Source organism: Lutra lutra, chromosome 8 (genome assembly GCF_902655055.1).
Source record: "Lutra lutra chromosome 8, mLutLut1.2, whole genome shotgun sequence".
NCBI lineage: Eukaryota > Metazoa > Chordata > Mammalia > Carnivora > Mustelidae > Lutra > Lutra lutra.
The window spans coordinates 124,420,546-124,434,409 of NC_062285.1; the positions used below are offsets into that span (position 1 = coordinate 124,420,546).

Consider the following 13,864-nt stretch of genomic DNA (forward strand, 5'->3'; position numbering starts at 1 on the left):
GAATAACACAGGAGAAATAAAGGGCCCAATAAACAAAATCAAGAACATGCTCTATGGAATGAACAGCAGACTGGAAGAAACACAGAAATAAATCAATACCTAGACGACAGAGTAATGGAAAGTAATAAAGCTGAACAAAAGAGAGAAAAAAGAATGAGGAAAAATGACAATAGACTTAGAGAACTCAGTGACTCCATCAGACAGAGTTACATTCATATTATAGGAATCCCAGAAGAAGAGAAAGAAAAGAGGGCAGAGAATTTATTTGAAGAAATAATAGCTGAAAACTCCTAATCTGGGGAAGGTTTGAAACAGATATCCAGTTGGTTAAGTATCCAATTCATGATTTTGGCTCAGGTCATGATCTGATGAATAGTGGGACTGAGTTCCACTTTGGGACCTGTGGTCAGTGGGGAATCTGCTTGAGATTCTCTCCCTCTGCCCCTCTCCCCACTCATGCCCACACTCGCTCTCAAATAAATGTCTTTTTAAAAAACTTAAAACAATTTATTAATTGTAAGGTGTAAATATCACTAAATATACACAGGACTTATATACTGAAAATTAAACAATGGTTATAAGAAAAATCAGAGATCTAAATAAATGAAGAGATATACTATATTCATGGATTCAAAGATTCAATATAGTAAAGATGTCAAGTTTCCCCAAATTGATATATAGGTTTAGTGCAATTTTATCAAAATCTAAGCGACATTTTTTTTAGGTATACAGAAGATTATTCTAAACTTTATATGGAAAGGCAAAGGAATGAGAATAGTTAACACATTTTTGAAAGATAAGAATAAAGTGGAAGGAGGCGCCTGTGCGGCTCAGTGGGTTGATGCCTCTGCCTTCAGCTCAGGTCATGATCTCAGGGTCCTGAGATCGAGCCCCACATCGGGCTCTCTGCTCAGCGGGGAGCCTGCTTCCCCCCTCTCTCTCTGCCTGCCTCTGCCTACTTGTGATTTCTGTCTGTCAAATAAAAATAAATCTTAAAAAAAATAAAAAAAAGAATAAAGTGGAAGGAATTAGTTTACCTGATTCTAGACTTATTATAAAGCTACAAAAATCAAGACTGTATACTACTGGCAGAGGGACAGACACACCAGATTAATAGGACAGAAAAGAGAAACCAGAAATAAGCCCACACAAATATGCCTAACTGATTTTTTAAAATATTTTATTTATTTGAGAGAGAGAGGGAGCATGTGTATGCAAGCTGGGAAAGGTGCAGAGAGAGGGGCAAGCGGACTCTGCACTCAGTGAAGAGTCTGACAAGGGGCTCAGTCCCATGACCCCAAGATCAAGACCTGAGCTGAAATAGTCACACACCCAACTGACTGAGCCACTCAGGCACCCTCCCTAACTGATTTTTGATATAGGTGCAATTCAGTGGAAGAAACACAGCCTTTACAACTGTACATCTATAGAGAAGTGGGGAAGGAACATCAATCTAAGTCTCACACCATTGAGGAAAACTAGGTAAAGGATTTATGGGATCTTTCTCTCTTATTTCTTAAAATTGCACATAAATCTACAACTATATCATAATAGAAAGTTTAATTTAAAAAAATTTTAAAGGATTTAGGCAATTCAGTTCCTTGCGATTGCTTTGTATAGATGACTAGAGAAGTCTGGAAGGATAGTCACATCAACATTTAAAAAAAGGAAGAATTCAGTGTTTATGATTCAACCCTTGCAGAATCAGCTCTTACCTGCAGCAAAGCTCCCATTAGTGATGCTAATGCAGCCATTCCGATGCAGAGAACTCCAAACAGCACACCTAGATGGATGACATAAAAGCCAGTGTAAACAATGGAATACTATGCAGCCATCAAAAGAAATGAAATCTTGCCATTTGCGACGACATGGATGGAACTAGAGGGTATCATGCTTAGCGAAATAAGTCAATCAGAGAAAGACAACTATCATATGATCTCCCTGATATGAGGAAGTGGAGATGCAACATGGGGGGCTAAGGGGGTAGGAGAAGAATAAATGAAACAAGATGGGATTGGGAGGGAGACAAACCATAAGTGAGTCTTAATCTCACAAAACAAACTGAGGGTTGCTGGGGGCCGTGGGGAGGGAGAGGGTGGTGGGGTTACGGACATTGGGGAAGGTATGTGCTATGGTGAGTGCTGTGAAGTGTGTAAACCTGGCGATTCACAGACCTGTACTCCTGGGGATAAAAGTACATTATATGTTTATTTAAAAAATTAAAAATTAAAAAAAAATTCAAAAAAAAAAAAAAAGCCAGGGTAAAATTCAGACCAAGAGGATTAGAATTCTCAATAGAACAAGCTACCTTGTCTTTGATTCAAAGTAATTGATATGATTGTGGTGAAAATTGGCCACATACATCAGAGCAAGCCAAAAAAAGGGAAGGGGTGTTTTCCTACAGGATCAGCAGTGTGCAAAGGGGAAAGAAAACTCTGATATCGTGTACCAGCATTAGTGACAACATTAGGTTATATAAGTAAAAAAATCCCTAGCATTAACCATAGAGACTTTTAAGCTAAGAACTATTGTGTTATTAATCTAATCCTCCATAAACATTTGTTTTATAAAGGAAGGCTCAGGTCTCTGTTTCCAGTTTGCCAGAAACAGGACACAATCTGTATGACATGATGGGGGAGGGGAGTAATAAACATGAGAAATTAGAGTTATCTGATCTGAAGTGTTCATTTCTTCTGGGAAGTGACAATCTACACCAAGGGATGGTTTAGGACATTTAGCCCTCTTGTAATCTCCAACAACATCACTAAGCCTTTCCTGTTAAACTAGCAAAGAAAGATAGTATCAAGTCTGATGTTACCCATTCTACCAACTTGTTTTCCCAAACTTTATAGGAATTCTCAAGCCACCACTGTTGGTCAGATTATAATTATAGGGTTTTTTTTTCCTTTGGTTTTTATACATTCCAGATTTTCTCCAAATACATGTTTTACTGGTTTTTTTTTTTAAGATTTTATTTATGAGTGCTGTGAAGTGTGTAAACCTGGCGATTCACAGACCTGTACCCCTGGGGCTAATAATACATTATATGTTTATTAAAATTTTTTTAAATAAATTAAAATTTAATTTAATTAAATTTAATTAATTTAAAAAAATTTTTTTAAAGATTTTATTTATTTATTTGACAGAGAGAGATCACAAGTAGACGGAGAGGCAGGCAGAGAGAGAGAGGGAAGCAGGCTTCCTGCTGAGCAGAGAGCCCGATGTGGGACTCGATCCCAGGACCCTGAGATCATGACCTGAGCCGAAGGCAGCGGCTTAACCCACTGAGCCACCCAGGCGCCCCAATTTAAAAAATTTTTAAAAAGATTTTATTTATCAGACAGAGATCACAAGTAGGCAGAGAGGCAAGCAGAGAGAGAGAGGAGGAAGTAGGCTCCCCGCAGAACAGAGAGCCTGATGTGGGGCCCAGTCCCAGGACTCTGGGATCATGACCTGAGCCGAAGGCAGAGGCTTTAACCCACTGAGCCACCCAGGCGCCCCTACTTTTTAAATTATAGGAAAATTTACACACATGCCCCCCAGATTTTTATTTTTGAATATTTTCATTTAGCACAAATCACCTGGAATCAGTCAATATAATTTCCCACATAAAAAATCAAAACACAAAAAGAGGAATAACTTTGCTCATTATAAAATCAGTGCATTCATTACATCTAATTTACACTAGAAGTCACATCTTTGTTAAGTATATTGGGCAAATAACCTTATTGCACCTGAATGGAAAACTTATATTAATTTTTTACATAGAGTTCATGTCACAGTGATCTTTTAAGCCTCCAAATCCTAGTGTAAATAGTATTTCCAATATATTTAGTATGATTTTTCTATATCTGATAGCTCATGAATGGTCACCACTATGGAGTTTTGGTATTCAAAGTTAATGGAAACACATACAAATTACTTTCCATGTTCTTCTCTATGATGTTCTTACTGTTCATACCTCAAGATAATGACTTTATATAATTCTTCAAAGTCAATGAAAACCTCATCTACACTAGCAGAGTTGATTTGTTATTAATTACCATCAACATCCTTCCTTGAGCACCAGCTAGTGCTTCTTATTTTATACCCATTATCTCTAAGCCTCATAGAACCTGCAAGATTAATACTTTTGCAACATTTTTCATACAAAAAAATTCAAGCTGTATTGAGTTATTGGGTTTGCTTGAGGCTAACAAATTGGTAAAGCAAGACTGGGTCTGTCTGGCTTCAAAAGTTTCTATTTAAAAGCATCTAGCTTCAATAATCCTATAATGAACCAATCTAAATACTCTTTAGGAAGCATTGTATCATTCTGAAATTATGCTCCAGGATGAAAATTAGGCACATAATAAGATGATGCAATGTTATTTAAATTTAAGGGACACCAAAGAATATAAATTAAGTATTTATTCCAGGCTATAGTCAAAATGATTACATATAGAATTATGGTTCAAAATAGAATATTATTTACTATTTCTTTGACAGCCTATTAGTGTTACTCAGTTGAAGTTAAATATTCTTTTTAAAAACAAGTTTGTTACTCATTCATCCTAGAATACATATAACTAAGATGTCAAACACAAAGAATGAAGTACAGTAACCAGATTCCTTTGAGTCCAATTGGTCCATTTGGGACATCTGGGAACTGGGGTCTTTAAACCTTTTCATGCAACTGATATTTAACCCCTAATAAGGTCCTATAATCTATCAATAGAAGTTGAACATTCCTTGTACAATATAATTGACTATCTCCAGGGCAGTCTGCATGTACAGATAGGATAGACAACCAAGATGGGTCAAAAATCCTAATAGTTTGTTTCTTTATCTTCAATTCATACACACAGACTATTTACTCTATTTTGGGGGGGTTAGGTTTTCTTTTTTTATTTAAAATCCATTAGCTAACATATAGCACCTCATTAATTTCAGATGTAGTGTTCAATAATTTATCAGTTGCGTACACCAGTGTTCTGTACTTTAAGCTGACAGTGCCCTCTTATGTAATAAAGAAGAAAAATGTGGTTCTTGGCTCCAAACTAAGGGTATTTCTTAAAACTGTTGACTAAAGTTTGGAAAGGAAGAGGGTTGAATTTTTTCTGTGGCTAAGAATTTTAACATAGATTTGGGATAGGAAGAAGTGAAAAAAGAAGGATATCCAAATAAGTACCCTGAAAAGATGCTCAACATCACTCATCATCAGGTAAACAAATCAAAACCACAATGAGATACTACCTCACACCTGTCAGAATGGCTAAAATCAACCACAAAAGAAACAACAGGTGTTGGCAAAGATATGGAGAAAGGCAAACCCTCCTGCACTTGTAGTGGGAAAGCAAACTGGTGCAGTCGCTGTGGAAAAGAGTATGGAGATTCCTCAAAAGGTTAAAGATAGAACTACCCTATGATCCAGCAATTGTAGTACTAGGTTTTTACCTGAAAAATAGAAAAATGCTGATTTGAAGGGATACATGCACCCCAATGTTTATAGCACCATTGTCTATAATAGCTAAATTATGGAAACAGCTTACGTGTCATCAGCTGATGAATGGATAACGACAATGTGGTATACATACTCAATATTAGCCATAAAGAATGAAATCTTGCCATTTATAATGACATAGATGGAGCTAGAGTATATAATGATAGGTGAAATAAGTCAGTCAGAGAAAGACAAATACCGTATGACTTCACTCATATGTGGAATTTAACAACACAACAAACAAGCACGGAGGGGGAAGAAGAGGGAGGCAAATCAAGAAACAGACTCTTAACACAGAGAACAAGCTGACGGTTACCAGGAGGGAGGTGGGTAGAGGGATGCATGAAATAGGTGATGGGGATTAAGAACTGCGCTTGTCATGATGAGCACTGGGTGTTGTATGGAAGTGTTGAATCACTGAAACTAATATTACAGTGTATGTTAATTAACTGGAATTTAAGTAAAAACTTAAGAAAAAAATAAGGACCCCCGGATATTGTTCTTCGTGGTCCCCTGACAATTAATTGCTTGAAGTGTCTCTCAAATCTTGATTGCAAATACAGCATGACTACATTTAGCCATAGGCATGCATATGTATATATACATTAACACTCATAGGTTCTTACTCTATATCTTCCATGGAAAAGATTTCTGGTATTTCTTTTTTTTCTTTCTAAATATTTTATTTATTTATTTATTTATTTATTTGAGAGAGAGAGAACTAGCATGAGAGGGGAGAAGATCAGAGGGAGAAGCAGACTCCCCAGGGAGTTGGGAGCCTGATGCAGAACTCAATCCCAGAACTCCAGGATCACAACCCAAGCAGAAGGCAGTTGCTTAACCAACTGAGCTGCCCAGGTACCCAAGATTTCTGGTATTTCTAAAAATCATCTCTTCAAGGTAAAATGGGATCGTGAAAATGGAAACTCACTCATTCCTTGGGAAATCCAAGAGAGAGACCTTTCTGAGAGCGATCTGAAGTGAGGTTTAATTAGATCTTCCACAGTTACTGCTGCTAAAGCATTAATACTGGAGGACACTGTGCTGTAAGAGAAAAATCAATCTTTTGATTTATAATATTTTAACTTTGATAGTACTTTAAGTAGGAATAAGAAAGGGGGAACCAAAACTGTCAATATAACCAGATTTCTACTATATTTTTAATGATTACAACACCCTCTTTCTGGAAGCTGCTATCATCCAAGAATGATTCAGGCAACATCCAAAGGGTTGATAGTGAGGAGAAGAATTTTATGTTGCTTCCACTTTGCAATAAATCCTTAGTGTCTATGGAGAGAATTTACACAGACTACATAGTACTACTATGTAATGACTTTAAAATATATTCCTTTTTGTGCATAGAAAGGACTGTCATAAATCCTTAGAAACATATGCCATAAATATCAATACTATTAATTTCCTGGATCCTCACTAACAAACACTGTACATGTTAATAATAAGAATTCATTCCCTGGCACAAACACTGGAAAAAAGTACAATGAGTAAGTTGAAAGGCAGAACAAGATTCTTTGGACAGCGTATATTATTCAGCATGTAATAGGAGATTTAATTCTAATTTTCCATTTGACCATGTTTAGATATACATACAGTTTAAACTAAGACTGTAGGCATCCCTTTTTGATAATCAGTGAAAACTACCATCAATTGATCATTTTTATGATGACCTTACATAGTATGTGATGATGTATTACAGTAGAGCCCAAGTTAAAAGTGGAGACTGAGGTTAATAGACTGATAGTTCACATGGATAAGAGTGAGACCAACAGAGAAGATACATGGAGTAAATTACCCACTTTGGGACACTGGTGCTCATATACAAAATTCAGCTTTATCCCCCAAAATATCTAATAACGAAAGAAAGATCCCAACAGGAAAACCATTTATTATTAGAGTCATAGTTTATACCTTAATGTTCCACTATAAGCACAGGCCACAAAAAGTCCAGGAAGTCCCGGAAAATCTTGCAGAATGTCCAGTACCAAATAAGGCATGAGCTGAAAAATTCCAAAATTTACTTCTGAGTGTTATTTGCTATCAAATAAAATTAATTAATGCCTCATTTATCTTGTGTTCTTCAAGAACTAAAGGAACCTATTCCATATAGTTGAAATTTCTAAATATGAAAAATTAAACTCGTTTATTGCTAATACTTAAAATAATAGCAGAGTAGTTAAGAACACAGGGTCTGGATTCAGACAGAAGTGGTCTTTGTTACTTCTCTAAGACTTAGTTTCTTCATCTGTAAAGCAGGGGTACTAAAACTAACCTCACAGACTTGTTATAAAAGTTAAATTATATCATCTATGTAAAGCTCTTAGTATAGTACATGGAATACAGTAAATGCTTGATAAAAGGTAGCTGTTCTCATTCTTTGGAATAATAAATCAATTTAAAGGAAATATTTTACATACCTCTATGCTTAAGTAATAAGCAGCATTCACTTAACTTTACAGATGACTCAAAGATCTTTGTGAACTTTAATCACTGCCCAGGACTGAAAGTGTAATTATAGCTGCATATAGTATGAGACATAGTGACAAGTAGAGAGTAACCTCGGGAAGTTCCTGAAATGTGCTTCTTTTTATAAAGGTCCTGATACCACAGTCTCTCATGGTGAGGGTTTGAAAGGGGAGGGGGGTGGGAGGTTAGGTGAACTTGGTGGTGGGTTTTAAGGAGGGCACGTATTGCATGGAGCACTGTGTGTGGTGCATAAACAATGAATCTTGGAACACTGAAAGAATACAATACAATACAGTACAATACAATAAAACAAAACTATTAGCCCTATTTCAATAAAAAAAAGTTCCTGATACCAACTTACTTTCTGATAAGTTACTTTTTAAAAGATAATATTAAATAAGGATGGGAAGGTTTATTAGTTCAGTACTATGTCACATGATAGTCTTCTGGCAAAACTGATTTTTAAATTAAAAGGATCCTAGGAGGATAAAATTCTAGGAAAATTCCCCTCACTTGCACTGAATCATTCTCAAGTCCTTCTCCAATAGTAAAGAGTAGATGTCATGTCCTATCTCATCAGCCTTTTCTGATTTCATTTGACAAAGTTTGTTACAGTATGTGGACAAACAAGCTCCAATGTTACAAGGGTCAGTGTTCAGTCATTTTAAGAATGTTTCCACTTCATCCAAAGCTTACTAATTTTTTAGTCTCAGAGAGAACAGAATTTATCTCTATATGAAATCAAGACCCAGTGTTCCCAAGATATCTTAAAAGTGTAACTTCAAGCAGTATTCCATACTTAAACATGAAATTTCCATTGTTACTGGGATAACAAGACCTAATATCAATTTTCTCAAAAGTCCTTGGGGGTGATATTTCATATTCCGACTGGCCCCCTCAGGTATAGGTCCAACAAGATAAGACTGATAGATAGAAAAATAGTAAAACTCTATCTAGACACTAATCTTTCTTCCTCAGGGTAAGCTCCAGCAGAGTGTCACAGAAATACATCTTTGCTCTCCTTGGGTTAATTTTTTGACCTTTCTACTACTGGGACTTATGTGCATTGTATCCCTAGGGAAATGTTAATTGCATTAACTCCTCAATAATCAATACAATACCGGAATCATCCAATCAGGAGGAAACTTTCTTTTTCTTTTTTTTTTCTTTTAATATTTTATTTATTTATTTGACAGAGACAGCTAGAGAGGAAACACAAGCAAGGGGTGGAGAAGAAGTAGGTTTCCAGCTGAGCAGGGAACCCTGCCTATGCGGGCTTGATCCCAGGACGCTGGGATCATGACCTGAGTCAAAGGCAGAAGCTTGACAACTGAGCCACTCACGTGCCCCGAAACCACTTTCTTTTTAAAAAATTCAGTACAGGGGCACCTGGATGGCTCAGTAGGTTAAAGCCTCTGCCTTCAGCTCAGGTCATGATCCCAGGGTCCTGGGATTGAGCCCCGCATTGCATCGGGCTCTCTGCTCATCAGGGAGCCTGCTTCCTCCTCTCTCTCTGCCTGCCTCTCTGCCTACTTGTGATCTCTGTCAAGTAAATAAATAAAATCTTTAAAAAAAAAATTCAGTACAGGCTCTTTAAAAGTGGATGCATGCAAGACACCCCTGAATGCATTCTAAGGCAAGAAGTCTCAAGGGTAGAAAGGTATAGATACTTTTTATTGTTGTCATCTAGGGTTAGGGGAAGATAGATGAGAAACATTTTTAACATCCCTATTATCGTCATGATATAAACTACAGACAAAACATTCTTCACTAGAGAGCATATGAGGGAAGAGTGCATCTACCTTCAAAGTAAACATGATTCTTAGATTCTCTGAGCAAATAGGAAAGATCTATTTATTCACAGGAGGACACATGTGAACATAGGGTTGAGACGCACAGCTCAAGGAGGTTCTCATTTTCTAGTCCCACAAAACTGCATTATTTTTCTAGGAGTATGTGATGCATTTATGTCAAGACAAAATTCAGTCTATCTTCAATCTAATGAGTCTTCTGGGCACTTGATTTACAAGCAAGTCTTAGAACATAATTTTGGCAAGAACCCAAGCTTCAGAGTCTAGCGGTCCTGGGTTTGAATTCTAGCTACACTTTCTGAAAGGTGGTATACAGCATCGGGGTTCAAAGTTAGGACTCTGGTGGCAGCCTGCCTGCACTTGAATTCTGGTTCCAGGTTTACTAGCTATTACATAGCTTGTCTGTGCCTCAGTTTCCTCATCTTTGAAAGGGATATAATGAGAGCACCTATCTCAGTGTGTAGCTTTAAGGATTCAAAGTTGAAGTTTATAGAAAGCACTTATGACAGGATGATGAATTCTTGAGGCTATACTTATTTAACAGCCCTATGACCTTGAGCAAGCAATATAACCTCTCTGTGAGTCACTCATTTCCTCATCTCTAGATTTAGAATTACTGGGTTATGAGAATTAAAAGAGATAAAGCACGCAAAGCTCTAGGCACATTCTCTCACTGCTTGGTTGGTACTCTATAAATGTTCACTCATTAGATCTGTTTCTCTATCATTTAAGAACTGGAAGGTAAGCTGTTGATATAAAAGTGATCTAAGAATATTCACAAAATGTTTTACACCACCATGGTTTGTATATAGTTTTTCTTCTTTAACTGTATTTACATTTCTATTCCCAGTGTTGACCTAGTTCTCTTTAACACTTGGCTTGGAATTTTCTAGGTATTTCAATATTTTAATCTTGGATACAGCATTCTTCCTTCTTGCTATATATGCTAAAATAAATTTTTGCCAAATGCTTTCTAGAAATTAAAGATGATTATATTGTACTCATTTGCTCTTTCGCTATAAAAACATGAATACTCCTTCCTCCCAAACTAATAAGCTTTCTGGATAACATTAATACACATGTAAGAAAGACATGGTACTAAACCTGGTCTGGTGCAGATACTTTCTTGGCTGTCCAAGGATCACAGTCATGGTACCTGGAATATAGGGCAAGCCCACATAACACTGAGCAGACAAGGATTGCCCAGAGTCCCAGAAGATTGATGTAGAGAGACCTAAGGAAATGAAAACAAACCAGCAAATGATATTTGTAATTTCCATCCCAAAGATAGGAAACTTGTTACATAAACAGAAGAGACCTTCATGATTACTCAATAAATGCACGGAATCTTTCGGTTATCAAAAATGCTCTCTATTTTATTCTAGCCTAACCTTCTGCTTGTGCTGTCAATCAACAATGTATTTCAAAATACTTGGAATAGATGGGGGCTTCTCTACTGAATAGATGTGTATATCCTGGTCAGAGTTCCACGGGCATTATCAGCTTTATAATGATATCCAGTTATACTATTTCAGGGCTTCCTGTCATGAAGTAAAGATTTTTAATGGTCAACAGAGCAGTAACTATTACTCATTTTTCCTTTTTAAAGTAATGGAGTTTAAAACTGCTAACCACTGTTAGCATCTACATAGAAACTCATTGAACTTGTTTAAATGTGGTTTGTAATATCACCTAGTAAGTATGAGAGGCAAACCTGCATTCCTTGAACAGGTATCTTCTCCAACAACATTCAGCATCATAATACATGGTGCGTGCTCCAGGAGAACAGTACTGGAGTCAGACCTGAACATAAACCTTGGTTCCATCTACCATATATGACCCTGGGCAAGTCATTTAGCTTCTCTGATCTTCAGCTTCTTCCTTTATACCTACAGATAATGATGCCTACCTTGCAGAGTTTTAACATTAGATGAAATAGTACGTATTCCATAGCACAGTGCTTGGCATGGAACAACATTTGTTAAATAGTAATTATTGACATTATGAGTGCTAATGGCACCAAATTCTATGCCTTAATAATCAAGTGAATAGTAAACATTGTTCTCACTATGGTGTCCTCATCTCTTTTCCCCAGTAGTGCTGTAGTAAATACTGCAAAATGTTGCCCTAGGTGGAAGAGAGGTACCGTCCTCATAGTCATGCCTCCTCCTTGGGGTACCTGTGTCCAGTGACTACTAGATTCAGAATTTTAAAGGATCAGTCTCCTTATCCTAACCTAGGACAAATCTGGAGTCAGTCCAGCATTAGGGCTTCCCCTAAGGCTTGGCTGAGAAACAGCATTACAATCCAACTTCTCACTTTGGCCAATTCTGCTTCCTTCTCTTCTCTTTCTTCTACAGGTGGTGATTCCCCCACAGTCTCTGGCATGCCAACCTCCATTTCAGAGTCTGTTTCAGGAGAATGCACCTTCAACAGGTACCAAACAACAGATTGCTAACCTTTTCCCTTGATTGACTAAATTTACTCTATGTTTTGCTATTGGCTAAAAATAGCCTAAGTAACTACAGCTCATCTCCAAATCACCAGAAAATATATCCAGACACTTTCCTGCTCACATACCCTTGTTCACAAAGGAGTCTAATACTTTACTATATAGTTTTATTTGACTTTAATACCACTCAAATAGATCACTTATCAATAATATCTGATACTCTCCGCAGTTGATCAATGTCAATAGGTCTTACTTAACTTTTTGACTGGGATTCATTCTTCTCATGGAGCCACAGTTAAAAAGTAGGAGAAAATGGTTCCTCTCAGCTCAGGGAGTCGGCTGAGGGCCATTCCAAAGGAATTTCTTTCTTATTAAGAAAGCTCTAAGCTCGGGGCGCGTGGGTGGCTCAGTGGGTTGAGCCTCTGCCTTCAGCTCAGGTCATGATCCCAGGGTCCTGGGATTGAGCCCCACATCGGGCTCTCTGCTCCGCAGGGAGCCTGCCTCCACCTCTCTCTCTGCCTGCCTCTCTGCCTACTTGTGATCTCTGTCTGTCAAATAAATAAATAAAATCTTAAAAAAAAAAAAGAAAGAAAGCTCTAAGCTCTAATGCTGGTCTCTTAGTTATAAAATTGGGCCTTTGAGATTCATGTTCCCAAAGAAACAGAAGAGCATATGCATAATTAATTTTGGAGACACATTAGCTCTAGTGTAGATTTAATGTCCAGTGGATCACTGGATGTATAAATTACATTCCTTCAAAGTTCCTTAAAATACCAGAACACTTAAGCTCACTTTTGGGGGATTCTATATCCAGTTATTGTGCTGATATTTGTGTAGATCTTTTACTGTTGAATTTTCCAAACACAGATAATGTCTAAACCTATTTACTCTCAATATATTGGGTTATGACATGCGACATCACAATATTTTCATGTTCTTTGAATAGAAATTTAATTGCCATTCCTTGTCCTACTCCAACCACCCAGTTACTCTTAATCTATTTATAACTTTTAAGGTCTTAAATGCATGTGGGCCAGTCAGCTTTATCTATCAGCATGGGGAGCAGGGGTCACCATACTGATCCGAGGCCTCCTGAGAAAGAACCAGCCACCATTTATATTCTTTGCTCACCAAGACTGGACTGAGAATTCCCTGATCACGTCATCCTTCTGACCTCTGGGCTGTGTCCAAATAAATGTCTATATGGAATGCTATTCTCTACCTGCCCATATATGGTCATTATTCAGGATCTGCTTGGTTGACAGGAATCTCTCACCCAATCTCTGCCTTCATATCCTATGATTTAAGGTCACATTTACTGGACGACTACCAAGTGTGTGCCAGGCACATTTTACAATACCTCTCCTGAGATGTATAATATTTCTTATGCTCATTTTGTAAATTTGGAAACTGAGACTCAGGGAGACTAAGTAACTGGCCACTCAAATAGCAAGTATTAGAGCAGAGTTATAAACCCATGACTATGTCTGAAAATAAAATATACCAGCATATCTGGCAATATAATGCCCTTTACCATTTCTTCTATCATTATATTGTTCCAAAGAACTGTGATACCTTTCTAGGGTTATTTCGCTTTTTGCATACTTGTATATGTTTTCATAACTAGATGTTAAGTTC

At 37.2% G+C, this 13,864-nt stretch overlaps 1 protein-coding gene across 1 annotated transcript in view; it reads right to left on the reverse strand.

Annotated features, from left to right (window-relative positions):
• The window catches only part of SLC5A8 (solute carrier family 5 member 8), a 56,323-nt gene that overhangs the window by 24,738 nt on the left and 17,721 nt on the right, over positions 1-13,864 (reverse strand). The window contains exons 7-10 of the mRNA XM_047743238.1: positions 10,879-11,008; positions 7,409-7,497; positions 6,414-6,526; positions 1,716-1,783 (exon numbers count right to left, since the gene is read on the reverse strand). Of these exons, the coding sequence (XP_047599194.1) occupies positions 1,716-1,783; positions 6,414-6,526; positions 7,409-7,497; positions 10,879-11,008 (400 nt within the window). The remainder of the gene's footprint in view (positions 1-1,715; positions 1,784-6,413; positions 6,527-7,408; positions 7,498-10,878; positions 11,009-13,864) is intronic.